The sequence below is a fragment of the Brugia malayi genome (genome assembly GCF_000002995.4).
Source record: "Brugia malayi strain FR3 genome assembly, contig: Bm_v4_Chr3_scaffold_001, whole genome shotgun sequence".
In the NCBI taxonomy this organism is placed as follows: Eukaryota; Metazoa; Nematoda; class Chromadorea; order Rhabditida; family Onchocercidae; genus Brugia; species Brugia malayi.
In genome coordinates, this window is record NW_025062477.1 from 1,291,434 (window position 1) to 1,316,860 (window position 25,427).

The 25,427-nt window shown below is 30.4% G+C and overlaps 5 protein-coding genes across 7 annotated transcripts; 2 read left to right on the top strand and 3 right to left on the bottom strand.

The window, feature by feature from the left end:
* Positions 1-1,368: 1,368 nt before the first annotated feature.
* On the bottom strand, positions 1,369-2,711 carry Bma-dod-18 (maf protein; the record flags this gene model as incomplete). The annotated part of the gene is made up of 5 exons (XM_043079639.1): positions 1,369-1,507; positions 1,667-1,816; positions 2,072-2,181; positions 2,470-2,589; positions 2,709-2,711. The coding sequence occupies 5 exons, from the start codon at positions 2,709-2,711 to the stop codon at positions 1,369-1,371; spliced, it is 522 nt and encodes a 173-aa protein (XP_042935573.1).
* Positions 2,712-2,777: 66 nt separating this feature from the next.
* Bm2938 (CG32112-PA, putative) lies at positions 2,778-5,193 on the top strand (the record flags this gene model as incomplete). The annotated part of the gene is made up of 8 exons (XM_043079640.1): positions 2,778-2,878; positions 3,168-3,258; positions 3,477-3,655; positions 3,863-3,964; positions 4,158-4,383; positions 4,463-4,627; positions 4,753-4,911; positions 5,089-5,193. The coding sequence occupies 8 exons, from the start codon at positions 2,778-2,780 to the stop codon at positions 5,191-5,193; spliced, it is 1,128 nt and encodes a 375-aa protein (XP_042935574.1).
* Positions 5,194-6,649: 1,456 nt separating this feature from the next.
* Bma-cyc-1 (Cytochrome C1 family protein) lies at positions 6,650-9,005 on the bottom strand (the record flags this gene model as incomplete). Its single annotated transcript, XM_001896775.2, has 6 exons — positions 6,650-6,784; positions 7,171-7,365; positions 7,560-7,753; positions 7,927-8,081; positions 8,431-8,591; positions 8,934-9,005. The coding sequence occupies 6 exons, from the start codon at positions 9,003-9,005 to the stop codon at positions 6,650-6,652; spliced, it is 912 nt and encodes a 303-aa protein (XP_001896810.2).
* A 10,297-nt stretch (positions 9,006-19,302) lies between these two features.
* Positions 19,303-22,818, top strand: Bma-mec-8 (RNA binding protein, putative; the record flags this gene model as incomplete). Of its 3 annotated transcripts, none has more annotated exons than XM_043079641.1 (3): positions 19,303-20,307; positions 22,269-22,471; positions 22,746-22,818. In XM_043079641.1, 3 exons carry the CDS (start codon positions 19,303-19,305, stop codon positions 22,816-22,818), a joined length of 1,281 nt encoding a protein of 426 aa, XP_042935575.1. The 3 variants fall into 3 exon arrangements, with proteins under 3 accessions (XP_042935575.1, XP_042935576.1, XP_042935578.1); XM_043079642.1 differs by having other exon boundaries at positions 22,797-22,818; XM_043079644.1 differs by lacking the exon at positions 19,303-20,307 and having other exon boundaries at positions 22,374-22,471.
* Positions 20,121-20,492, bottom strand: Bm17595 (Uncharacterized protein; the record flags this gene model as incomplete). The annotated part of the gene is made up of 2 exons (XM_043079643.1): positions 20,121-20,298; positions 20,476-20,492. 2 exons carry the CDS (start codon positions 20,490-20,492, stop codon positions 20,121-20,123), a joined length of 195 nt encoding a protein of 64 aa, XP_042935577.1.
* Positions 22,819-25,427: the final 2,609 nt, after the last annotated feature.

Sequence of the window (25,427 nt, forward strand, 5' to 3'; positions counted from 1 at the left end):
CCATGCTGTTTATATGTACATAGTTCATTTGTTTTTGCTCCATCTTTAGCTATCAGTTTTCAGAATTCATAGAAACAAGACGGCAAAATAAGGAGCTTTTAATTTAAAAAAAAAAAAAAAATCAAATTAATGATTAATTTGGTTTTCCTTTTTTTAAAGATCCATAGAATTGCTGTTTTTTGGTGTTTTGTACAAACCTTACACTTTTTTATGCGAACCTTTAAATCCTAAGAATCGGTATTGTTTTTCTGATTAAGGATATGAGGAAAGCAAGTGAAAGAGACATTTCCGTTTTTTTTTTTTTTCTTTTTTTAGGGCTATTTAATTATTTACGACCAATTTGTTTTTTAAATATGGAGCAGTTGTTTTAGTAAGTTTCGATAAACACATTTTCTTTGCCTCTTATTTTTCTAATTTACTAAATAAAGATATTTAACAGAAAAAAAAGGAAAAATTCTTTTTTTTTTTTGCCATTTATGGTCGCAATTATTATCTTTTGTTTATGTACAGCCTTATGTTGATAAGAACAGAATGTATGGTTGTATTGAACAAGATCGTATTTTACTTACTTATTTTTTTCCTACTTATTGATCTTTCTGTGGAAAGTAAATCCATGAGAAACTTTATAAAAATTTTGAATTCGAGATTTCACTTTCCCGAAAACTTTATTAAATTTGGTCATTCAGTAAGTACTGTTATATCTTTCTCTTGAATGTATTATGCCTTGTTGATATTTCACATTCTGTCAATAAGTGAACTTCTTAAAATGTAGTTTAAGAAAGAAATCCTCGAATGTTTTATTTAAAAATATATTTTCAAATAAGAAATAAATGTATTTTGTTAAGTAACTAAATTAAAACATGGTGTAATAAGAAGTTAACAATAAGTGAAACAACTGAAAACAACGTTTTTTACATTTTGGCTATTTTAGAGTAGTTGAAATCGATTGTATTGAAAAAAAAAATATGTGGTAGTGGGACTTACTTACTTTAAAAATTTAGAAGAAAAATTATAGCTAGGAATGGAAATAAAGTAATAATATATTTTCAAACTTTTCATTCTGTCCCTTATTCTCTCTCTTCCCAGACAACATTTCAAAGTGGAAGTTAAAAAAAACTTTTCCTTTACATTAAGCTAATATTAGTTCATCTTAAATTAGAGTAAAAGTATTATTGTAAGTTAAGGCATAACCTTGATGGAAAGTATTGTTAACATGCATTTCTGAATTTCTTCAAGCAAATTAAGGAATCATTAACTCCTGTTCTCTATATGTTTTTTCTTTTCTACAGAAGCCTAATCATAATAATCGTGAAATATAGAATATTTAGGCATACAAAAGTTAAGTTATAATTTAACAATTATGTTTGATCATTTCAAACCGATCCTTTTCCAGAGAGCTTTTACCAATCGATTAATTGGTAATCCAACAACATTGTAATAACAGCCATCAATCTTTTCGACAAACATTCCTCCGCAACCTTGAATACTATAGGAACCAGCTCGATCACTGAAAAGTTTTTTTCAAACATTTTTATAGTAAGGATTTTCACTTAGGTTAAATTTGCTTCTAAAATTTATTTGAAATATAGGATTGTTTTTTGTAAAATAGAAGTAAAAGAAGAGGAGAAGAAGTGAAATCATTATGCTTAACGTAAAAGGTACTTACAATGGTTCGCCAGAAGCAATATATTCTTCTATAACATTTGCTGGAATTTGACAAAATTTGACAGTTGTTCGCTCTACGAATTGCTCACACTGTTGATTATTATCTATGATTGTAACACCAGTATAAACTTCATGCACATTTCCGCTTAATCTAAAGAAGATAAAAGATTGCAAAGAATCGAATGCAAAACTTTTCATATAATATTTTTGAGAGTAGGATTCATTTTTTACATTTAATTTTTTTTTTTTACATTTAGAAGTAAAAGAAGAGCATCTAATTGTTCGTTTACCGAAATTCATAGAGAGAGTTAGATAAATGTATGAATAGAAAGGATAGTAAATTCTTCAATAGTGTAGTGAGAAGTGCATTTCTATAAGTTTAGAATAATTTACATTTCAGGAATACCTGTGAAGAGTAGCTCGAGCATCTTCTACATTTATCGGCTTGCCAATGATATTGTTGTTAAATAGAACCACTGTGTCACAACCAATAATCACATCGTAATCTTTGATATCCTCAAAATCGGTATGTAAAACTCAGATAGGCAAGAGTTAAATTTTGAATTCTCAATTTTTAGTTAATTACGAAATTTATGTTAGTCGTGTTTCGTTACATTAACGAGAATGTGTCATCTAATAATTGAACAGGTTTTATAATTAATTCTCTTTGATCACAGTTTTTATTTGAAACTTATCATAATTTCAAAAAGTGTGATTTCAGGAGGGTAATAGCGAGATTTTATCGAAATCTAGTCGAAACTTTGAAAGTATGTATAAATCGAAGTAGCTAACAAAAGGTGCAACCATAAGTTTTGCAATCTTCACTGCCTTCATACGTGCTGTCTCACGTACAAATTCATCGACGGCTAGGTCTTTACTAAGATTTTCATCGTAATTTGATACCCGTACAGTAGGTTCTATTCCCTAAACTGGATTAATTACTTAATGACTTAAAAAACTGAACATATTTTTCAAGCATTTTAAAAATATTGCCTTAAAAGTTTGTCGAATCATCAACTTTGTAAAATTTCAGAGTCCCAAACCATACGATTTGTTTAAGGAGTGTTAGACGTTGCTTGGAACCACTAGCAAGAATAATTCGAAGCGAAGCTATGGATGGTGGTACCAGTGCCATTGATCTAGCCTTACGTCGGATTCTTTTGCTGTCCAAATTGTTTACCAACTCGTGGGGCAAACCTGAAATATTAGGACGGTGTGTTTATCCTTATAGCATGAATAAATTTACAACGAAATAGGTCATATGAGTAAACAAGCTATAATTCCAAGCTAAATGAACTTTTTTATTTTAAAATGTACGACGCTTCATCGCCCTTATCATCATATCCTGTAGTTAGTACTCTCAGTACTAGATACAGTATTTATCTATAACTGAATCAAAATAGTTTAAATTGAGTGATTTGACATTAATAAGAATAGTTCTCCTTTTTTAGTTAAATGTCTAATTTCCATCAAATAATATATAAATTATTCTCCAATTTCAGATCTCGTAAATTTCGTAGAGATGTGATATCGAAAGCATATATTATGGAAATTGTGGAGCGTTCAAAACCAGCAATGGTTATTACGAAGGAAGTACATTTTTTTTTTTTAATTTCAGTTTTAAACTGAAACCTCACTTAACTCCTTATATCTCCATATTGTGAGCTTATATCTGAATTATAATATTAGCATATTACTGCGAAAATGTTATAGGAAATCCTTCTAAGCCCAGTCTGCGGGTTAGGATAGTTTGCACTCAATATCAAGTAACATGAGGTTTGAAAAATTAATTAAGAATTGAATTTAAATAGGAAGCTGCGAGAAATGGTAATCGCTACGTAGAAGGTTATTTCCCAAGTCCTTTAGCATTTATTTTTCCTGATCTGTTACCTGGCAATGTTGGGCAAGCTACATGGCGTGGCAAATTCTCTAAAGTAAAGCATGCTTTGGTAATTCATCTTGCTGGTACCGGAGACCACACTTATTTCAGGTTTGATTTTTTTTTTTTTTTTTAATTTCCAGAATGACATCAGATGATTTAAAACTAACTATAAGAAGCAGAAAGTAATACATTTGTGAAATGATGGAACAGTGTTTTTAATCCTAATTGGGAATCGAACAAACACTTTACAAATTTATGAATAACATATATTTAATAAAAATTTCAATTATTTTACATCCTTCTAATTTCATTTAGACGTGAATTTGGTTTTGCAAATGACTTGATGAAAAGCAACATAAGCTCAATTTTGCTGCAGAATCCATTCTACGGATCCAGAAAACCACGAGACCAATTCAGGTCTGCATTTATCAAAGAAATTACTTTAATAAATAGTACAAGGATCGAAACGTTGTCTATTGTTTTTTGAGTATGCAGGAGACTTAGCTTGTAAATTTCAAATTGCTTTGTTGATTTATGTCATATAACGATTTTTAGCTTGTTGCATACTTCTACATGAATGACAATACAAATTTAACTTATGACATTCCAGGTCAAGCCTTATCAACGTTTCTGACCTTTTTATTATGGGTGGTGCACTGGTTGCCGAATGTAATTTTTTACTGAAGTGGGCAAGGCAACAAGGCTACTGGCCTGTAGGTTTGGCTGGTGTATCAATGGGTGGTCATATGGCTTGTCTGGCATGTACAAACTCTCCAGAACCAATTGCACTAGTACCATGTCTTTCATGGACTACAGCTTCAACTGTTTTTGTCCAGGTAATATTACCTTTTATGTTTTCTCAGTAAATCTTTTCCGGAAAAAACTAATTGTTTGAAAATGATTGAATTTCCATAGGGAACACTATCGAAATCAGTTTCTTGGGATGTGCTGACAATGGAATTACTGTCTAAACAATTTCAAGATGGAATTCGAGAAATACCAGGATGCGACTGGCTTGATAGATCTTATGAAATGGAGAAGAAACTCAATGATAATTCACCATTCAGTGCTGCGAAATGTGTAGTGTAGTTTTCTATTTGTTGTTGTTTATGTTCAAATTTTCTCTATTCCTAAGATCGCTATCCTATCAGCAACCATTTTTCTCACAATTATCAGTTTAAACTTTAAGATCCTTTCCACTACAGTTTATGTATGTATTGATGGAAGAATTTACTAATCTGTGCAACTATCCCGCTCCAAAGGACACTAGGCTCATAAAGAATATCATTGCTGAAAATGATGGTTATGTTATTCGAGCTGGAGTACCTACAATGCAACAAGTTTGGCCTGGAACAACTGTAGAGGTAAGTGGGAAATCATTTGCGCCGAGTTCACTTGGACATTCACTTGGAGTTTTTTTCTTCGAAATTAATACAATTGTCCAGTAATCATTCTAGTCTACTTCAAAACTTCTTTCTAATACTGAAAATTGATTAATGATAATGATCACTGTCTCTTCTACAAAATTATTTAATTTGCAGATAATCAAAGGAATGGGCCATGTAGAGGCATATCTAGCTAGTCACACACTGTTCCGAAGATGTATCAGAGAAATGCTACGAAAAAATCAGGAACTTTATAGCTGATTCTCCTGATAGTAAATTCCATAAAACTACATTCACAATTTATGTATGTAAATGTAAACTATTTAGATAACTATTTAGATCAAAACCTCTTATCTCTGAAACAAATTTTTTTTTTCCCTTTACCGTTGTAATGCCCTTATGAAAAGCTATATCATACAAAAATCTGCTTAAATTTTGTGGAACAGAGAGTTCTGTACTGGTCAGTATCACTGGTCTCCCCGACTTACGGTCTAAATATTCAACTGTTGCTTTTAATTTACGTCACTGTTAAAATCTATTTGGTATTATAAAGGAAGACCATTATTAACGTATTAATAAAGTAATGATTAAGTATTCATATAAACAAAGATGATTATAGAAAGTCCATGCCTAGTCTGTTAGTCTAAATTACTTATTGTTCTTCATTCACTGTCAGTGATTATAAAATTAAAGAAATAATATGAATAACTAAATCAATTAAGTCTGCTGAAATATGGATACCGATAAAACCCCAGATGAAATACGTCGTGCATTTTCTTTCATTTGTTGAAGATTTGAAAATTTAATAAAAACTTGGGTTACTATACCTGTTGTTCCTGGATGTGTAAATCGAAAACAGTATATTAAATTAATGTCTCTTTTGAACCATGCGTAACAAAACTTAACATTAAATTTAGCAATAACTACATATCTTAACATTTAAAATACTAACGCACTACCCTCACTATGAATTACAAAAAAATTGAGGTTCTTAAAAAAGGCAGACCAAACGAAAATATGGGGGAAGGCAGAATACTTGTGCATTGCGTATGAGGTGTGAGAGAAGCATCAACGATCAAGAAGAACCGATTATATGAACTTAGCAATTATGAAAACAGAATCATGTGTACACATATGTATATATAGAATGCTTGAAAAGCGAAACAATTTTGGGGCTTATTCGTTACCTGACAACTTTATCACAATTTTTAGATCCATGTTAATATTGTCATTAGCAAATCCTAACCAAAAATTGTAGTATAATATAAAAAAGTTCGGCTGCAGTACATAACAGGAAAACAAGTCTAAAATAATTATAGAAGTTCATCAAGAAAATAAATGAAAAATCACCTTTGTATATTTGCATACGGAGCTGTGCTATATTAACTCACTAGAACTGATAATCTATAGCGTTTGCTCAACTATGCAGAAAAAATTGATAACAGCAATTGATGTTAAGGAAAAAATCAAAGAATGATGACGCCCTAAAAAGCACTAAGCGGAAATAAAAATATTAAAACTGGATGACTATTTGCTGCAGAAAACAATTTAGCATGGACCTTTAGCATGTGTTGTTTACCTGAAACCGTTGAATTGCTGCAAAATGCCGTGATATCGTTTCTAGATTATATACCGATTCGAAATGCAAGCCCTAATCCTTATCCCTTACTCCTATTTATGATGCTGAATTTCAGGCATCAATAAGCTGAATTACTGGTCAGTTGCTTTTGCTCTTCGGTCTTTCGCGTCCTTTCACTGTCACCCACATACTCTTTCGTCCCTTTATGTATGTCCAAGCGTGCCGCTTGCCGTAGACCAAAACGAATGTTAGCAGTGGCAGCAACAGCAATGACTGAAATTATTTTATAAAATTGTTTAATATTGAATTTATTCAACACGATTTCTTACCGGTGTCTAGTCTGATGTTTTACGTAGTATTCCGATTAGGTGTGTTCTAAATATCACTAATGTAATAAGTGTTAGTTATCATTTATGACTGAATTTGCCTTCTGAAGATCTGGAATTGAATTTCTCCCTTTCCTCCTCTCACAGAGAAAGGTCAAATAGCCAAGAATTATACGAGTCATTGCTGTTTAGGATTTGGTTTCGAAGAAGATTGTGTGAACCACATGTAATAGTCATTACGCAAAGAGAATACTGTGCACAATTTTAAAATCATTTTATCTTTAAAACTTCTAGTCTTTCTGCACTGATAATCATTACCGAAATTCAAATTACCTTCAAAAACAGTCTCTTCTTTTTCTCATAGAAAGGTTCCGCTGTCCACCGCATAAATGTGCAAATATCTTTTGCTTGCTGACTGGCAGTTGCTGGCGTACCATCTTTGTATTCAATACCACCATCAAACAACTGCTGTGGCATACTAATGACACCATCAGGGAAATAGGGATTATAATGCTTTCCTTCATCCAGCTAAAAATAAATAGCAATGATGGAGAACAATCCGATAACAAAAATAATTCTGACAGTTTAATTTACAACCTAGCATGAAACACTGCGGTTGCAATAATACAATTAAAATGATTCCTTTTAAATCAGTTTACATAACAGACAACACTGAAATGGTTGCATTTAATCGTTTCTGAAGAATCTTTTGAAAGTCAGACCTTTACACCAGCCGGTGTATCGACATATGAAGTTAATAATGAGAAAACATAATCTTCAGCACCTTCTCGCGTGAGCAATAACATCGAAAGATCAGGTGGGAAAGCACCACCATTTGCTGCTTTTGCTGCAGCAACATTGGGATAGGGTGAAAGCAAATGATCATTTAGATCGCCCTGTCGTTCAATTGCATTTCCTGAAATACGTTTGAGCAGATAATCTTATAGAAAGAGAAGAGCAGATATCAAATGTCTTTCAATATCAGATAAATTGAAGATTTGCATCTCTTTCTGGTCAAATTCAATTAAAGAAAGTTAAACCATTAATAAACAGTCATCACAAAACTGCAACATAAAAACTGCCACATACCAGCTTCATCAATGTCAGGCACAGTAATAGCAGCAGCTTCTGCTTTTGCTTCCTCTTCAGTCATAATATTTCCAACTAAATGACGATAAGCTATCCATTTCATAGAATGGCAAGCCTTACATACTTGCTTGTATACTTCATAACCACGACGTGCACTGTAAATAAAGTACTTAGACAAGAAGTTACGTTAGTTCAATATTTTAAAAATTTCAACAGAAACAAGAATTACTTTTCTGAAACATTTTTCGTGAAGTCCAGACTTTTATATAAAAAGAGTTCAGAAATTTTTATATGCCTCTTAAAAGAACTTTTCTCACTCAAAAACTAGTCCAGCTTCATTACTTTCAGTTTCACTAGACTAATATATTTCCCAAAACTGTGTTCCATTCTGTTCTAGACAAGTATAAAAGCTCTAGTGAATTCGATTAATTTTTTCCATTTAGCACATATAGCTTTCATCAAATAAAATTAAGTGTTTAAATGAAATAGGGAAAGAAAACATACGAAGCCATGTCGATTGTACCAAACACTCGTTTGTGATCCCATGGTAACGATGCAGGATGTGGAAAATGTTCAAAAGCTTCCACCTTCACTGCATTTTCCAATGCATATAATAAACCGGCACCAACTACTGATACAGTACCCGCTCCAACGGCTAAGGTGCGCTAAAAATAATACTATTTTAATTGAATTAATCTATCATTATGGTTTCACTAGTCACTCACTGCTTGGTGACTGATTTTGTTAAAACTAACAACTCCTTTTAATCGAATATCTAAAAAACTTAAAGATTTAAGTCTAATACACGAAAAAATATAAGATTTTTACTCCCTATTTATATATAAGCACTGCTGCTTATCATCAAAAGTATCATTTCTTATTTTATTTGGTGCAGTAAATCTCCCGCCAACATATCGGATATGACGTCAATCAAGTTCTGGAAAAAATATAGAAGATACCCCTATAATGCTATTTATTAAATCATTCCAGATTTCGTATAAACTTACCCGAAAACAATAGCCGAAAGTAGCCCTATGCATCGGCGAACTGTTCCTAAAAACAGCAAACTTGAGTAACATCGTAAGTAAAAAGTATTTAGCGAACCGAAATGTTTTTACAATTAATTGATTCTGCCACAAAGTTAATATTGAAAATGAAAATACCGTTGTTCTATTATCTTTCAACAAAATCCTGGCTTATGACAAGTATTTTCTTAATGCAATGAATGCTTTCATGCTTCTCACACTTAAAATTTCCAAAAACAACTAGCAAATCAGACAAAAGTCTACTTGAAATAATTCTCAAATATCAGTGAGCATAACTTCACCAGCATACAACACCTCTGCTAATATCAATACCCGCTCCCTCCTTATCAGTAATACTATTATTATCTTAAAACGACTAACAAGTTTAACTCTTTTAATTATTGTTATCTCTTCAAGAACAGCACTTTATTTAAAGCATAACTAAACCACAAATTACGCTTTCATATTAAGTTCATCCTGTTGACTAACTATTCCTCCAGTCATTATCATTGCCTCCTGAAACAGTATCTCAAACAATCCTACCCAGCGTGATGAACACAAAAAAAAGACCTCAAGACATGGAAATACAAAAGATATCCTATACCTCACCTTGTTTAAATAGGTTTACATTGCTTATTTAAGATACTTCAGCCAATGCTCACCTATTCCTATATATTAGATTTCGTAATACTTAGGAAACTTATACTTACATATTTTTTTACAGCACTAAAAGAAACCAAAATATAAATTGTGCCAGGAATACCTGGATCATTCGTTCAATATGTGACAATGTCATTTGTATATCTGAGTTATATATATATATATGCAAATAAAAGACTAAAGCTGGTAAAACATACATAATGAACAAAAGTATACATCGAAAGCATCAATAATTAATAACTAGATCAATATCTACTAGTTATCACAACAATTATTATTTCCGAACTTACGATCTGTCCTAATTTAACAATTTGGCAATATGCAAATTGAAGATAAATGTAAAATCTTCAAGTCTTAATTCATAAAACGATATCTAAATGATTGCTTCGAAAGAGAAAGAAAGAAATATATACAAAGAACTAAATCAGTCCCTTTTCAATCCTTTCTATTAAAATTTTTAAATCCGTAAGAATTTGTCTATAATTAAAGTTTCGATTAAAAAATACTAACAGTACCCACACTTAATAAAATATTTCTCGAATTTTCAGAGTCTTCATAAGGAAAAAACCCTCACAGGAACAACAATCTCCTTGTAAAGCTCATTTTCATTATTTGATTCTACTACCAAAACTCTCACACCAAATGATCAGAAAGTCAAAATTTCGCGGCATCGTTATGAAAAATCCAGATCTCATAGAGAAAGAGAGAGAGGGAAGAGTAAGTTCAGTGAGCGGTAAAAGAGTGAAGATGAATTAGTAAATCAATAATGGAGGAAGAAGTTCTTGAGAAAAACTTGGTAATGCTGGATTATTCCAATGATTTGATTCTACTAATATATTTTGTAAGATTTATAATTGAGAATTATTTGAACTCTTTAACATACTTGATCATGTGCTGCTTTCTCGATTTTAATTAAGCTTATTCAGGAGACAAAATTTATTTAATCTCTAATTACGTAATTAAAAGTTAATCATTTGATGATAATTGGCTCATCTTTCAATATTTTTCACTCTCGATCACATGTATAATACTACTTTTATAAAAGATAGATATGTAGTTTGATGGTTAATTTCTTATCGATATTGATTGATAATAGATGATAATAGAAAAATATCATAATACAATGTAATATGTAATACCCGAATCGATTATCAAATTGTTTACATAATAATGTTTCATTCATTAGATAGATAAAAAAAGTAACTTGGAAAAATTTTCAGTTTGAAATTAGCGCTACTGGCGCTAATTATTATCACTACTTGTAAGTGATAATTTTTTTAACGCCTCATTCTTCATAATTCTTTTAATTGCGTAAAAAAAAAAATTCTGATATAAGATATATGAAGAATAATTTTGGATTTCTCTCTGTAATAATAGTCGTGAGATGTAATAATGCAATAAATGAAATTGATAAAATTATCAAGTTAGGCGCTAACGGCATTCAATCAATGCTAATGGTTTCATTATTAATGCTTTGGAATTTGTTCTTCCAGTTTTAAGAATTTTAGGAAATATTTTAAATATATTTTACTATGATCATTGTTGTGAACTGTTATAGAAATTATGACTAAGAAGGCGTAAAATAATTACGACTGAGAAGACATAAAACAAAAGAAGAATAAAGTTATTATTGATTCATTTTTTGTAATAGTTCAATTTTTGTTTGAATATTAATACTATCATTTTGAATTTAAATTTGACGATTGTTCCTATTCTTTTATCTTAGCAATAATGCAGTTACAAAAAAATTTCCCAAATTTTCAACATGAAAAATGATTAGCAGAAACATAAGATAAAAATATCGTAATAAAACATAAATATATAAAAATAAGGTAAAAATTGAAATTTAACTCTTATTTTGTAATGAAAGTAAAATTAAATGATTTCAGGATATGTGCTATTTTCCAGTTCCGAAAGTGTAGCAAAAATCACTTCAAGAATTCGAATTAAAACAAACTTATATTTGCTAAAATAATGCTTTCATTTTAAACTGCTTATTGCATGCTGAAAAGTATGAAGAAAACTATTCCCGATTTAATTTTCCAGGCAGACAGGTGGAGTACATTCGACAGTTACGACGAAATTCTCAAACGCATATGCAATAATATTTAGCTAAATAATAATTGTGCAAGTTTAAATTACTTCAATTTCAAAAATATATTTAAATTTCAATAACTTAACAATAACAATAATTTCTCTTAGAATTATGGTAAAGAAGCAAAGAATCTATTTAACATAATTTTGTCTGTCTATTTAACCTATTTTATTTTTTAACCTATTTATTACAAAGAATTCTCTCTATTTAACTCTCACTATTTAACCTATTTTAACCTTTACCTTTTCACCTTTCTTGGAGAAAAGCTCTTCTTCTTCTTCTTCTGCTTCTGCTTCTCTTCAGTTTCTGTGCTCTTTTGATTATTGTCGCCACCGTTGCTATGACAACGATTTGGATGCGTGCGTATGCGCGCTTATGCGATGCGTTAAGGATCGGTTAAGATAGGTGACGAAATGCTTTCAGATTTAATTTTGCATTTATATTTTTTCATGTTTGTAGAATGGATGAGAAAAAGTATGATATAATTTCATTTAGTTTGAAAATTATCCTTTATTAATTCCTTGTTGCTTTTCATTTTCACTCGGTTAAAATAAAACGGAAACTTCAAAAAGTTTGCTGTTGTCTTTTTTTTTGTAATAAGCAATGATATGGATAAGAATTTCAATACATTTTGAAAAGTATAGTTCCGAGAATTCTGCATTGTGTCGGGAGCTTATGTCACAGTATTTGAAAAAAGAAAAAAAAAAAAGAATTGGCAATTAGTCACTGTGCTCTTTTTTCTAAATACAATATGATTTTTATTACTGGAAAGTTTAACGAATTTTTAACAGATAAATTTGTCATTTCTAGCATTCATTATTTTATCTGCTGTTTTTTGACAAAGTTTTAGTGTTTGTTTCCTGCACTCAGTTATGATTTCTCATTATTATTGTTATTATTATGATATTATACTGTTTACGAATAAGTTTTTATGTTTTTTTTTTTTTTGTTGCTGTCATTATTTGGTCGATCAATTATCATTATTTGATCTGAAGATGCACTACTTCTTTTGTATCTCCTCTTGTCGTCTTTTTTCTTTTTTTCTTTTATTGTTTTACCGTTATAAGTGCAAGAGTTGCTTTTAAACATTTCATAATTTTTAGTTGTAGATAATTTCATCCTTTAGATGACATGTATTCCAGATAATAGTATTTTCTCCTAATTCATATCAGCTTCTTTTTTGTTCGAAAATAACTTTTTCAACTATCTCAATTCATTACCTTGAAATTTTCCAAAGCAAGTAGAGTAATTCCGAATCTATCCTACGAAAGTTTGCCTTTTTCGGTAGTAGTGTGCACTATTTGTGATGAAATTTTACGATTGTTGATGTGTCGAACTTATTCACTTAATATTGAAATAAGTACAGAAAATTCAGTTAATATAGAAGATTTATCATTTATTACTGAAAATGAGATCAATAAAATTATTCATTTGAAAAGGAATTGAGAATGGTAGAAATGTTTTGGATTCACAGTTTTTGTCTGCTTCATCATAAATCACTAAATTTCCACGAAAATTTTCATTAAAATTTCTTGTTGTTCATTTTTCGACTTTCTGTAGGTGTTAAATTGTCCAATGAGTTTTATTATAATAGGATATATTCCCTTCGATCTCTCAGAATAGTTATAATAAATAGTATAGTTATTCAGAAGTATTGTAAGGAAATAATTAATTTTAAATAATATAATTTACATGATTTGTCCTCACTTACCAGTGTTTAATAATGCCTAATAATGCATATGTCTGTTTGATAGTGCATTCTTATCAATCTTGTTTTCATCGTGTTTTACGGGAGTATAAAATCTGTGGACCTAATTTGCAATAATAATTCATTCAAACTATTGAATAGTTATGCATGTTATGCTGTAAAACAATGTTGGAGGGGAAGGAGTGTAAGTGTAGGTAAGTAAATCGTTTATGAGGCATGGTTGTTTAAACATTTCTCTGAATATGTTTTGTTATCAAAATGTGTTGATAATCGATTTTTCGAGGAGAAAATATTACAACTTGTAGGACTTCATCGAACTTATAAACAATTTTTTTAAAGGCTTTAGTTTAAATTCCAATTTCATTTAGTGCATTCATTTAAATGCACTGTATTCGTGTTAAAGAGGAAAAGGGAGGTGAAAAAGGAAAAATTATCAGATAAGAATGGCATCACAGTTCATTCATCTCTTAGAATCTAATTTTTGCTGTAATGATGGTCATTTTTCAATTTAAAGAATGTTTGTAATGTTTTTATTTGTTTCAATATTTGATATACGGGAAAAAAAAACAGAAAGATCGACAGCATATCTCAACAAAGTTTCGGTTGACGTTTCATAAAAAAATGATATGGTTTAGAAATCTTCCTATATACACATTAGGACAAATTGATAACGAAAAGTAAGATTTTTTACAAATCAAATGTTAAATTAATTTAGGACTTTTTTCAGGAATTTGTTATAATTCCAGTGATTTCTAATCATATTTATCCATCAGTAGTAAGAAAGTTTTTTTTTTTCTTTTTTTTTTTCTGCTAAAATCTTTCATCCGAAAAGAAGAGAGCAATTCGGTTTGTCACTATAATATATGTTGATATACTTATGTATGCATTGATCATTCTATCTACTTTCGCTGCTAGGAAATTAGCATGATTTAATGCAAAGTTTTTAACTAGACTAAAGCGTAAATTTTGTTGCTAGCACGTTAGCATAAGTAGATAGATAAGCTAAGCCTATTCTTTCAATGAAATGGATAAACAAACTCTTGCAAGCTTATTTTTAATGTAAAATCACAGAAATTATGCAGTAATTTCTATAGTAACTTATTAGAATTAGGTTTGTGATCGTCCAGTCTTCATTTTCGGTAGAAATAGAATGCGGTTTTTGTGAATTTAAATATCACGAATTGAAAATATTAAGAACTGCTTTTTATATGGTTCAATTTTTGGCGCTTGTAGAGGAAATTCATTATCATCTGGGAATATCAAAGGTGAAGCTGATTTGCCGGTTTTTAGGATTTACTTGTTTGCCTCATCTTTATTTTTTCATCTCCACGGATAAGTCATCATCATATATCAAAAGACTTGGAAATTAATTGATTAGATCTATTGCTTTTGCTCTTGTTTTTGTGTTAGTTTCAAGATTTCACCGTTTTTAAATACTTAAGCCGCCCATGTATATCGCCATAGGTACTGAAGCCACACATGCAGTCTGTGAAATTACGTCTTTAATGATCTGGTGATAAAATGTTAATGCGATCTTATTTTTCTGTTTCCTATTTGATGTTTATAATGATATAAAATTGAAGAGAGCTAGCAGAAAGTAAAGAATAGTTGATTTTAATAAAATTTCCTTTTCCTAACAGAATGTCTGAGATGTGCTAAGTTTTTTCTAGAAAAGGAAAATATAATTAGACATTTAAAGTACTCTTAAATGCGCTAATCGTTTCTCTAATTTTTTTTTTTTTTTTTTTTTGAAATTAAAAAAAAAAAAACATAAAGAAATCTGTTCTTAAGGTTTGGAAAGATTCGTCTGACATATTAGTAAGCTTCTTTGGTAAGAGATCATCTATAAATTATTTGGAGACTTATGTTGAATACTGGTATGTAATAGTTTGTTTGATGATTTTGCATTGGTTTTTTTTTTTTTTTTTTTTTTTTTTTATAAGAAATGATTTTTTACTTTATGTATTTTAGATATATGTGCTGATGAATGAAATTACCAGAGGGATTGTTAATTTAAAGATCAGAAATTTTTGATATGGGGAATTATCTCTGAATTGTAGTAACGAGATGATAACTAGAAGTAAATAAAGAAAAAGCAATGTCAATCACTATGAGGCATATTTTGTTGAAGTTGATGAGATGAATATACTTTTATCTGAATACTTATTGATGATATTTTCCTTACTTCCAAATGCATAAATTTTCCAGAGCCTTCCCTGAGGCATTCATTCTTTTCTTCTCTTTCTCTCCCTTTCCACTATGCATTTTAATGTATCATTACAACACTTATATGTGCCATTCTTCATGCATTGTTAAGTATCTTAACTTTAAATACTGTCAACTTGATAAGAACAAAAAAAAAAAACTCTCTGACACTGAATTTATTAGGTAGTATTTCTTGTTAAAGCTAATGTGAAACCATTTGATTTCATTTTTCCAACTTTAATTTCTCTTTCAAATATGCTATTCATCGTTGCATTATATCTATATTGATATGGTAAAGTTTAGATTTTCAATCAAATTCATCTAGAGAGATATTAACGAATATATACTGCAATCATGTAACAGTATATGTATCAGATATACCTCCTAACCGTAGCTAAACTTTATCCTCTAATCGGTGGATGAGCTGATGATTGTTTTACTTTTCATAAGATTTGCTATTTTGTTGAAAGAATTCATAGTACACTCAAATATATATATATTTGTATATGGACATCTATTTGTTTGTAGAAGTGTGTACCTATATTTCTAAGTTATAAGTGTGTATGTGTGTGTGTGTACCTATTTCTAAGTTATAAGTGTGTATGTATGTGTGTGTACCTATTTCTAAGTTATAAGTGTGTATGTGTGTGTGTGTGTGTGTACCTAAATGTTTGTCAGCAAATGTATGTAAATGTGAGTTTGTATATCTATCTATCTGTCCAAATATGCCTTCGTTTGTGCTATTTGAGTAAACAAAATTGTCTCGTTTCGACCATGTCATGTCATGTCATCCTGTCTCTGTTTTAAAGTAGGAGTAGGCGTAACTTTCGCTGTATAGGCGCGAAGGTTTCTCTGTAATATTTGCTATTAGTCGTTTGAGGTCAATCGTTAAATGATGGTAAGATGAAGGGTTACTCATGTACTGCTGTTGGCTATTGCTGTTGCTGACTGACCATCATCATTCGATATGGTTTATTTCATATCTTCTTTCTTTTCACTTCGTCATCACAATGTACTCTCTCTAGGTCATCATTATAATAGTTACATTAAACTTTGAATCATTGAATATTTCACACATTTACATTAAACTTTGAAAGGCATTGAATATTTCACATTTGTTAATATATGTTTTCTGTTGAGGGAAAATATCAGCGAACAATGAATGCTACAGTATTTTTATATATTTGAAAATAATTCGCTGTAAATTATTATCATATGAATCCTTGCTAAGGAAAATATAATCTCCCAAGAGTTTTGAATTAGATTATTTCTGACTTACAATTTAATTTCTTCTTCAGATAGAGTAGTGGATTTTTTTTTTTTCTCCATTCTGCTTTTCATTATTTCCTTTTTAAAAAGACTTAGAGGAGAGATTAATTGGAATTTTCCCACTGATGGTATTGCAATAGAAATTGCATTTGTTAATAATAACTTCATGTCAAGCTTTGTAAGACTTAAACTAAATCATAATAGAGATTCTAAATTACGCATAAAAAGCATTCAACTTTAATATCATCATTGTTTCTTAATTTTAATAAGATTTAGACTTTAAAATGGTTACAAATAGGTATTCTAGGATGGAAGAATCGATCAGTAAAAAAAAAAAATTTTTTTTTTTATAGCAGTTAATTATTTTTATTATGAAAGAGATCCATGCAAACAGGATGTGTTGTATAGTATGTTGGTGAGCTACAACAAATGAAATATGAATTGAAGATTTTTTTTTTGCTGTGATTATTTGTTTTGGATATATTTCCGATTTGTTGAGGAATATTTCAACATAAAGGGTTGTGCAAAAAAAAGAGTATAAAAATGCTCTCTTTTGTCAGAATCGAATCTCATGTAATGGTTTTGTTTGTTTATTGCTAACCATGAGCTCTGTGAATATCATTTTATACTGTGAACCATTAATTAATTAATTAACCTGAGAATGAACCTGATAGACTAAATTAGATATTTAGCATCAAGAAATTGTAATCATTTTGTTTTTCACAGGTAATTAATTCTAAGAGAGAATTTAGATAGTACAATATTGAAGCTATAAATGACTATTGTATATTTTATTTCTTTATAAAATTTCTTCCTACCTCTCTTCTTTAATAATTCTCGTTCATTCATTAAAAGACTATTATATTGGATGTAAGACTAAGAATTAGTTACTGTTTTTACACAGTCTGTTGTGTTTTTTACCTTAATTTTCTTAAGTTATCAAGAAATGTTAACTGTCCGAAGAGAATTTCTATTCTAGCAGGTTGTCATTTTTCATTTCAGATGATGTGATGTCGTAAGAGAGGAATTAATGTGTTGCAATCATTGTGCTTATCATGTGCTTCATTTTTGGACTGCGAGATGCATTGCATTTAAACTCTAGGATTTTCTTTTGTTAGCATAATTTTGTTAACATTTTTATGCTTCATAATTTTACATTCTTTTTGTAATGAATAATGTAAATTTATATGAAATGAGGAGGAGAACAAAGATGACAATCAAAAATCAATTTTAAAAAAAAAAAAAAAATTAACTTTTTAAGATGGCTGATATTTCTCAAACTTGACCTTTTATACTATTCGATTGTCGATGCTCAAAAAAAAAAAAAAAATTTGAATTCTCATGCATGTGAATAGTGGTTATAGTTGATGGTGAAGAAGAGATGATCAGTTCAGAAAGGCATGTTGACCATACCCGTCGGGTAGTGACAATCACTGTATTATCCTCATTTAGGTGGAATGGAGTGGAGCGTTGCTTGTACGGGTACAGATCTGTCGATATATGTTATATGTTGGTATGGGTGTGTGTGTGTGTATGTATGTGTATGTACGAAATTGAGCAATTAGGGAGGAAGGGGAAGGTGGGGAGGGAGGGGGTGGTATAAAATTGACCATGAAAGCATCTACCATGCACAACACATCAAGGTGTGTATGTGTATGTATGTGTATGTATACATGTATAACACCCGGTAGTTTTATAAGATAGGTAGATGAAAAGGATGTTGACAGTGTGTTAACAGTCATTTTCTGGATGCCTCATGATTAGATGTCATGGTGAGGAATTGAACTGAACTGAACTGTTCGATAAATGTTGTAATCTTGATGATAGTTTTGATTTAATAGAGTTCTCAGGTATCATGATCGTATTTTTAGCTCATTTTCATTACTGAAAGTGACAATTACTGAAATATATGGAATGATTTTTGATCTGTGAAGATTAATTTCATACTTTTTAGCACATTTAAGCATTAAAAATTGAAAAATAAATTAACCAGCTTTTTATAACATATGTTGTATATACTATCTGTCATTGTTGTTTCAGACTAATTGATACATAGTGTGTGTGTGTGTGTGTGTTAACTTGCCGTAAGATAGTGTTACATTATCTTGAAAATTTTTTTTTTTTTTTTTTTTCAATGTTCTGTCGTTTAATTTATGAAACGAGAAAGTTTTCAATTCGTTCATTTTCTTTCGCTATTGTTAGCTTAGAATTATTTGTGTATAATTTAACAGAATTTTTTCTTTTTTTCTTCTTTTTTTTTCAGGCTTGCTGAAAAGGGAGATTCACCCAAACATCTATACTTGTCTAGTTGCTACGTTATACAGCTGTAATTTATTTTTGGAAAACCTGTTTGAAAAAAACAATAAATAAATCTGAAGCGATCACATTCACCGTGTGGTGGTCCGTCTCCGAAAATGGAGAACGGCAAATTGGCGGGCACCGAATCATTGGAATCGATTGAAAGTAGTAGTACCAATTCAGTGATATCTACACGAGCAGTGCCTAATATTACTGGAAATGAGCCAGTACGCACTCTATTCGTTTCCGGTTTACCAATGGATGCGAAACAACGCGAGCTTTACCTTCTTTTCCGATCCTGTCGAGGCTATGAGAATTCACTACTTCGAATAACGCAATCAAAAGATGGCGGTATTGCATCACCTGTTGGTTTTGTCACATTTTCTAGCGCAGAAGATGCTGAGATTGCTATGAAAGCGTTGCAGAGCGCACTTTTTGATCCTATCACTGGTCATAAAATTCGTCTTGAAAAAGCAAAAAGTAATACAAAAGTAGCGAAGCCTAAACAGATTTCGCCACCATTAGCAGTTCTTCCACCGCCAACCTCCGTTAATCCGGCAGCTTTTCCTCCAGGTATGCTGCAAGCTGCAGCTGCAGCTGTTGCAGCATCAGCGGCACCACCGCCACAGTCCGTTTTTGCACCACCTCCTCCACCACCAGCAATAGCTGCTCCCACATCACACCGACAGGATTTAATCAGTGCGGCATGTCTTAATGATTCACAGCTTGCCCATATTCTTAACGAAAATCATTTCCTCCTGAATTCAGTACCGCAATTTGCTGCAGCTGCCGCAGCTGCTGCTGCTGCAGCATCTCAACCACCATTTCTGTTACCTCCCGCTGCAGCTGCAATTGCTGCCGGTTTACCATTACCTCCCATTGCAGCTGCCAATGTTTCCTCAACACCTTTTTTGCAACCAAATGCTGCAGTTGCTCAATTAACAGCTGCTACACAACATGTTACCGCTGCACAACTAAATGCTGTAGCTGTAACATCAGCAAATGCAGCTGCAGCTGCTGCTGCTGCTGCTGCAAAGGCTACAGCAACAGTATCACCAGCATGCTCCACACTGTTTGTAGCCAATTTGGGAGATGGAGTCACAGAAGATGAACTGAAAGCTGTGAGTTTTTTTCTTTTACACTTTCCGCTCTATCATTTTGCTTCACTAAACTGATAACAAAATGATGATATCACACATTTGATATCTTATCCATCTAATCTCAATAATCTTTGTGAAATATCTGTCCAAGTGAGGAGGATATCAAGATAGACTAACTACTACACTGACCTATCTTTTCTCCTCATACGTTCATTTGCTTTAATTTCATTACGTCTTGCTATGAAATTTCAACTCAATAACATATATAAGTAAACATTCAAGTTTTGATTGTTCGTATCTGCTGTTGTAATTGCTAAGAAAAGAATTGCTATTATTTCGATACGAATGAACGTATGGTAGTATATAACTCAGTTTATTGTTTTGAATCTCATATAAGTATGAAAGATAATGAGTGCAATGATAAATACAATGGTAGAAATGCTCTTCTCTTGAACTATTTGTTATCATTTAAGCGCTTTTGATATATGACGGACGTTAATATATTGTGTTTGTGTGTGTGTGTGTGTCACCGAGTACAACCGAATGACTATTCTTGGTATCACCTTCACTTGAGCAATTCATTAACTCAAAAAATGTTGTTGATCACATGGAAATGTGATGAGTTGTGATTTATAGTTTCGTAAAAAAAAAATTAATGAAATCTGGAAGCGTTCCAACTTAGAAAACCATTTTAATTATCATATATTTTGAAACAAGCAAATAAGCGATTAGCTATTACGATAATGCAATTGTAGACCGTAATTAATTTTATCTTAAACTGAACTTTTACTGCGAAAATTAAAGAGAAAAAAAAAACTAGATAAGAAATACTTTGATAGTTTTGTATTTTTATCAAGTATGATCACTGAATAAGTGCAATGTTTTTATTTTCTTTTTTCCGGTTTTCGTAAGTGAGATATCACTTTTTTTTTGAGGTAAAAAAATTTTACTTCTTTCTAGATAATACTTCACAATCAAAAAATATTAAGGTGAAAATATGAAATTACTTTTGTAATCACAGAAGAAAGAAAATAGAGGAAGAATGATCCCAACATATCACTTTACTTACATCACATCACGAATCAGCTAGCAGATCACTTATTTACTTACTGCCTACCTAATCATAAAAATAAAACCGTGAATAGTTGAAAGCAGTGAGAAATTACTTTTTATGGCAAATTATGCATGCATTCTTCACAAATGCACACTTCCATATTACTTAAGCACTTACTAAAAAGGTTGAAACATTTTCTACTTATCATAACTTTTCCTGGAAAAAAAAAAAAAGATTCTAGATTTACTCTTTGCTATTTTCATCCTTTCATTTTCTCTTGTGCTCACTGAGGGAAAAAAATGCTTCTTTTAAAAAAAAAGAAAAAAAAATGCTAAAAATTGAATCTCCATTTTCTTTTTCTTTCTATATGATAGGTTCGAGCAGCCTTTAGAAGGAAATGAGACCAAAAGAAGTAAAGCCTAATCATAGTTTATTCAATTTGACAAGTTTGTTATGTGCATATTATAAAAAAAAAACTCATTTAGCAATAAGCTCTCTCTCTCTCTCTCTCTCTCTCTCTCTCTCTCTGAAAAGCAAAATTCATAAAAATATGTTTTTAGGGAGTTATGGGATTTCTCTCGATTTTGCTTAAATTTGGACAAAATTGATGTTTTTAATTTTTCTCTATCAGTATGGCAGCTGTAGTTTTTCTTTTTTTCTTTTTGTAATTTTTTAAATGCAAAATTTTACTGGAATGAAATATGGGCAATTCATTTTCAAGAATAATGGTTTTTTTTTTTTCTTTTATTCAGTTAAGAGAAACTTAATATTCAAAATTCATTATAGCCTGAAATCAATATGCAAAGGAATTCACATTAAATACAAACATTCCTCTAAAATGTATTTTCGATAGATCAGCGCGACTAAACTTGGCTATGAGTATGTAATTAATCAATTTTAGTAGATGAAATCTTTCACTTTTCTTTAGGTTTTCTGTGCTTATCCCGGATTTACACGATTACGGTTGCATACCAGGAATGACACAACTGTAGCATTCGTAGAATTTCGAGATGTGCGACAAGCTACACTAGTAATGAATGCTCTACAGGGTTGCCGTATTTCAAGCTCACATCGCGGTGGTATTCGAATTGAATATGCGCGAAATCGAATGGGAGACATTACCGGTCAATGGTAAATATTTCCCTATTTTCATATTTATTAGAATGAGGTTTAGTTAGCCAAATATCCTTCCAAATTTTCGCTGCTATTTATGATTGATCAGTAATATTATGATAAATTGAAATTAGAGGATGATCATGATTAGTTTTTTGAGCTTTTTCCAAAAGTATTCTTGCATGTTTGTGTTATTTTGCTACGAAATATTTACTGTGTTGAATGATTGAGCAATATTCATGTATCTTCATTTTAAATAGCTTATGAAATAACGGAGTATTTTATAACTTAGGCGAATATCAAAGAGGAAGAATTCAGTAACTGACGTTCATCTATTGAACAGTTTCAGAAGGATGGAGCACTAGTAGACGAACTTACTCAGGTCTTTGATCTCTTGGACGATCTTTCAGTATGTTGTAAATTTTCATATTTTAAAAATTTTTATTTTGCAAGCGAACTCAGAAACTCATCGAAATGATTCTGTAGTTTCGGTGAGTCATGTTTTTGTTGCTGATAATTATTAGTTGCATCTTCAGATTATTAATTTTCGTTTTTTCTCAATTCTTTTGTCTTCGTTTTGCTATTAAAATACAAATGTTGGAAGACAGTTTTGAAAATTCACAATGGATATGGTTGATTCAGGAAAAAATTAAACCATGATGGGTATAAATTGAATTTTGAAAGAATTTGTATATTTTCAACTGAATTACCTTTTTATATGTTAGGGAAATAACTTTCTTCCTGAAAATTTTGCTATATTTTTCCTTATCTACTTTGTGTGATAAAAAGAATATATATGTTTATACATATTAAGCTCGCTGCACTATGCTTAATTTGAATAGAATTTAATGGATCACCCCCATTTTCATCGGAAAAAAAAAATTCCAGTAAGTTTATATGGATGTTAATTTGTGTATTGTGTTTTTTAATTTCATATATTTTTCCAGTGAGAGTAAAATTTTGATCCTTTAGCGTTCTATTAAAATTTCGCAGCAGTGAGATAAAAGTTTTTGATGCAGTACAGTTGGTCTTAAATTGGTTTTTCAAAAATATTATTATCTGATAGGCCTTGTTTTGCTATTTCTTTGCATTATTTTGGTTTCTATTAAGAGGTCGCTTATTAGTAGATGGTTACTTGAATGGGTTTCTCTTTTCCATTCACCGACAATTTCGAGATACCTCGCCGTTTAGAAGTGGACTGTATACTTTTTGATCTATGCGATCTCAAGTTTCAATTTTGTTTCCTTTCCATTCTTTTGAATATTTCTTGCTTCCTTCTTTCTTTGTTTTATCTATCCTCTGAACACAGTAATAATGGCAATAAATGAGTATATAATAAGAGCAACATTGTTTAATTAAGTTTTTTTTTTTTTTTTTTTTTTTGCTGCGATATCTTTTTTGATTATATTGGTTTTTTTTTTTTTTTTTTTTGTAAGCTATAAGTTACATCGATGAAATTGACCAAATATTGTGCATTCCTTTGTTTTTGTCTTCTGAATTATTTATATGTTTGTGATTATGCTTTGTCCCTGATTCTTGTGTTTTTTTTTTTTTTTTTTTTTTTTTTTAAAAAAAACAGTGAAAAATAGATAAGGATAACGAAAAATACAAACATTTAACTCTTTGCTTAATTGGAATTTATGACATTTTTGAATAGATTGGCACAGAAAATTACGAATCATGATTGTTTTAGTATTTTTATTCCAGTAGTTTCCAAAATTGCATATGCTTATGGGATATTCAGAATTGTAGATTTTGCAAGGAAGTATGAATATTTTTTCATTTGTTATTTCTCAAAAATATTTCATTTTTTAATTTACAAAGTCATTCTTTAGAAATGATACATTCTTATTATTCTTTAAAATAAAAAATATAACTGTAGAATGGAATGAAAAAAAAAAAAAAAAAAAAAAAAAGGAAAGAAAGAAAACAAAAAATTGTGTAGATTATTTTTATTTAATATGTTGAATTACTTTTGGAAAATGCATAAATTTTTTTTTTCTTTTGTTTTTTTTTTTTCCTTTTTTTTTATAAGTTTTATTTTTGGTTTAGCATGAGACATATAAATTTCAGTTTACATTTACGCTGAAATTAATCATAATTCAGTTCGTTTTGATTTCCCTCATTCAGAAGAAGGCCGTTAATTTGACAATGAGCCTAATTAAATAAATTAAGCATCATCTTCAGAATCATCATTTGAAAATTATGCTCAAACAAACTGTCTGTAGATTTTGTCTCAATTTATTTGGATCATATCGTACTCAGTCCATTTCTTTGGATTTTTCTAGAATTTTCTAAATCTGAATTCCTTAAAGAGTTTCTAATTTTTGTTTATGCTACTTGTATGTTTGTAATTTTTTTTTTTCTTTTTTGTTTTTGTTTTTGTTTACACATTGTATATTGGTCTCTTTACAAAAAAAAAATTCAACTCAGTTACCTTATATTGCGATTATTCACTAATTTTTTTCTTCTTTTGCTTGCTTGAATACGGGTTCCGGCGAGTTGTTTGTGTGTTATGAGTTTGAGAATTTTTAATTTTTCAAGATCTTTCTGATGATATTTTTGCTCAGAAATCTTTCAGCTGTATTTTTATGCTTGCTGTCACTATCGGCATTAACATTTACGTTTGACAATAAAACTGCCATTTTAAATATTTGAAAAGATTTGAAAAGAGAGTACATTTCACAGCTGCAATATTTCCAACAATGTATCTAACTTTTTGGGATAGTAAGTAAGCAAATTAAAATTAATAAGAAATATTATTGCAGAACAAATAAGAAAAAATTTTTATGTATAAGTAAGGGATGGTTGCTGAGCAATAAAATTGGTAAATCAAAAAAAAAAAAGTTTTTTTTTTTTTTTTCTAATTTCTATAATTAATTGTTAAAATAGTTTTTGACCTTCTGTGCACCACAACTTTTCACAAATAGGTAATAGTTAAAGCCACACACACACACATACACTCATGCACCTC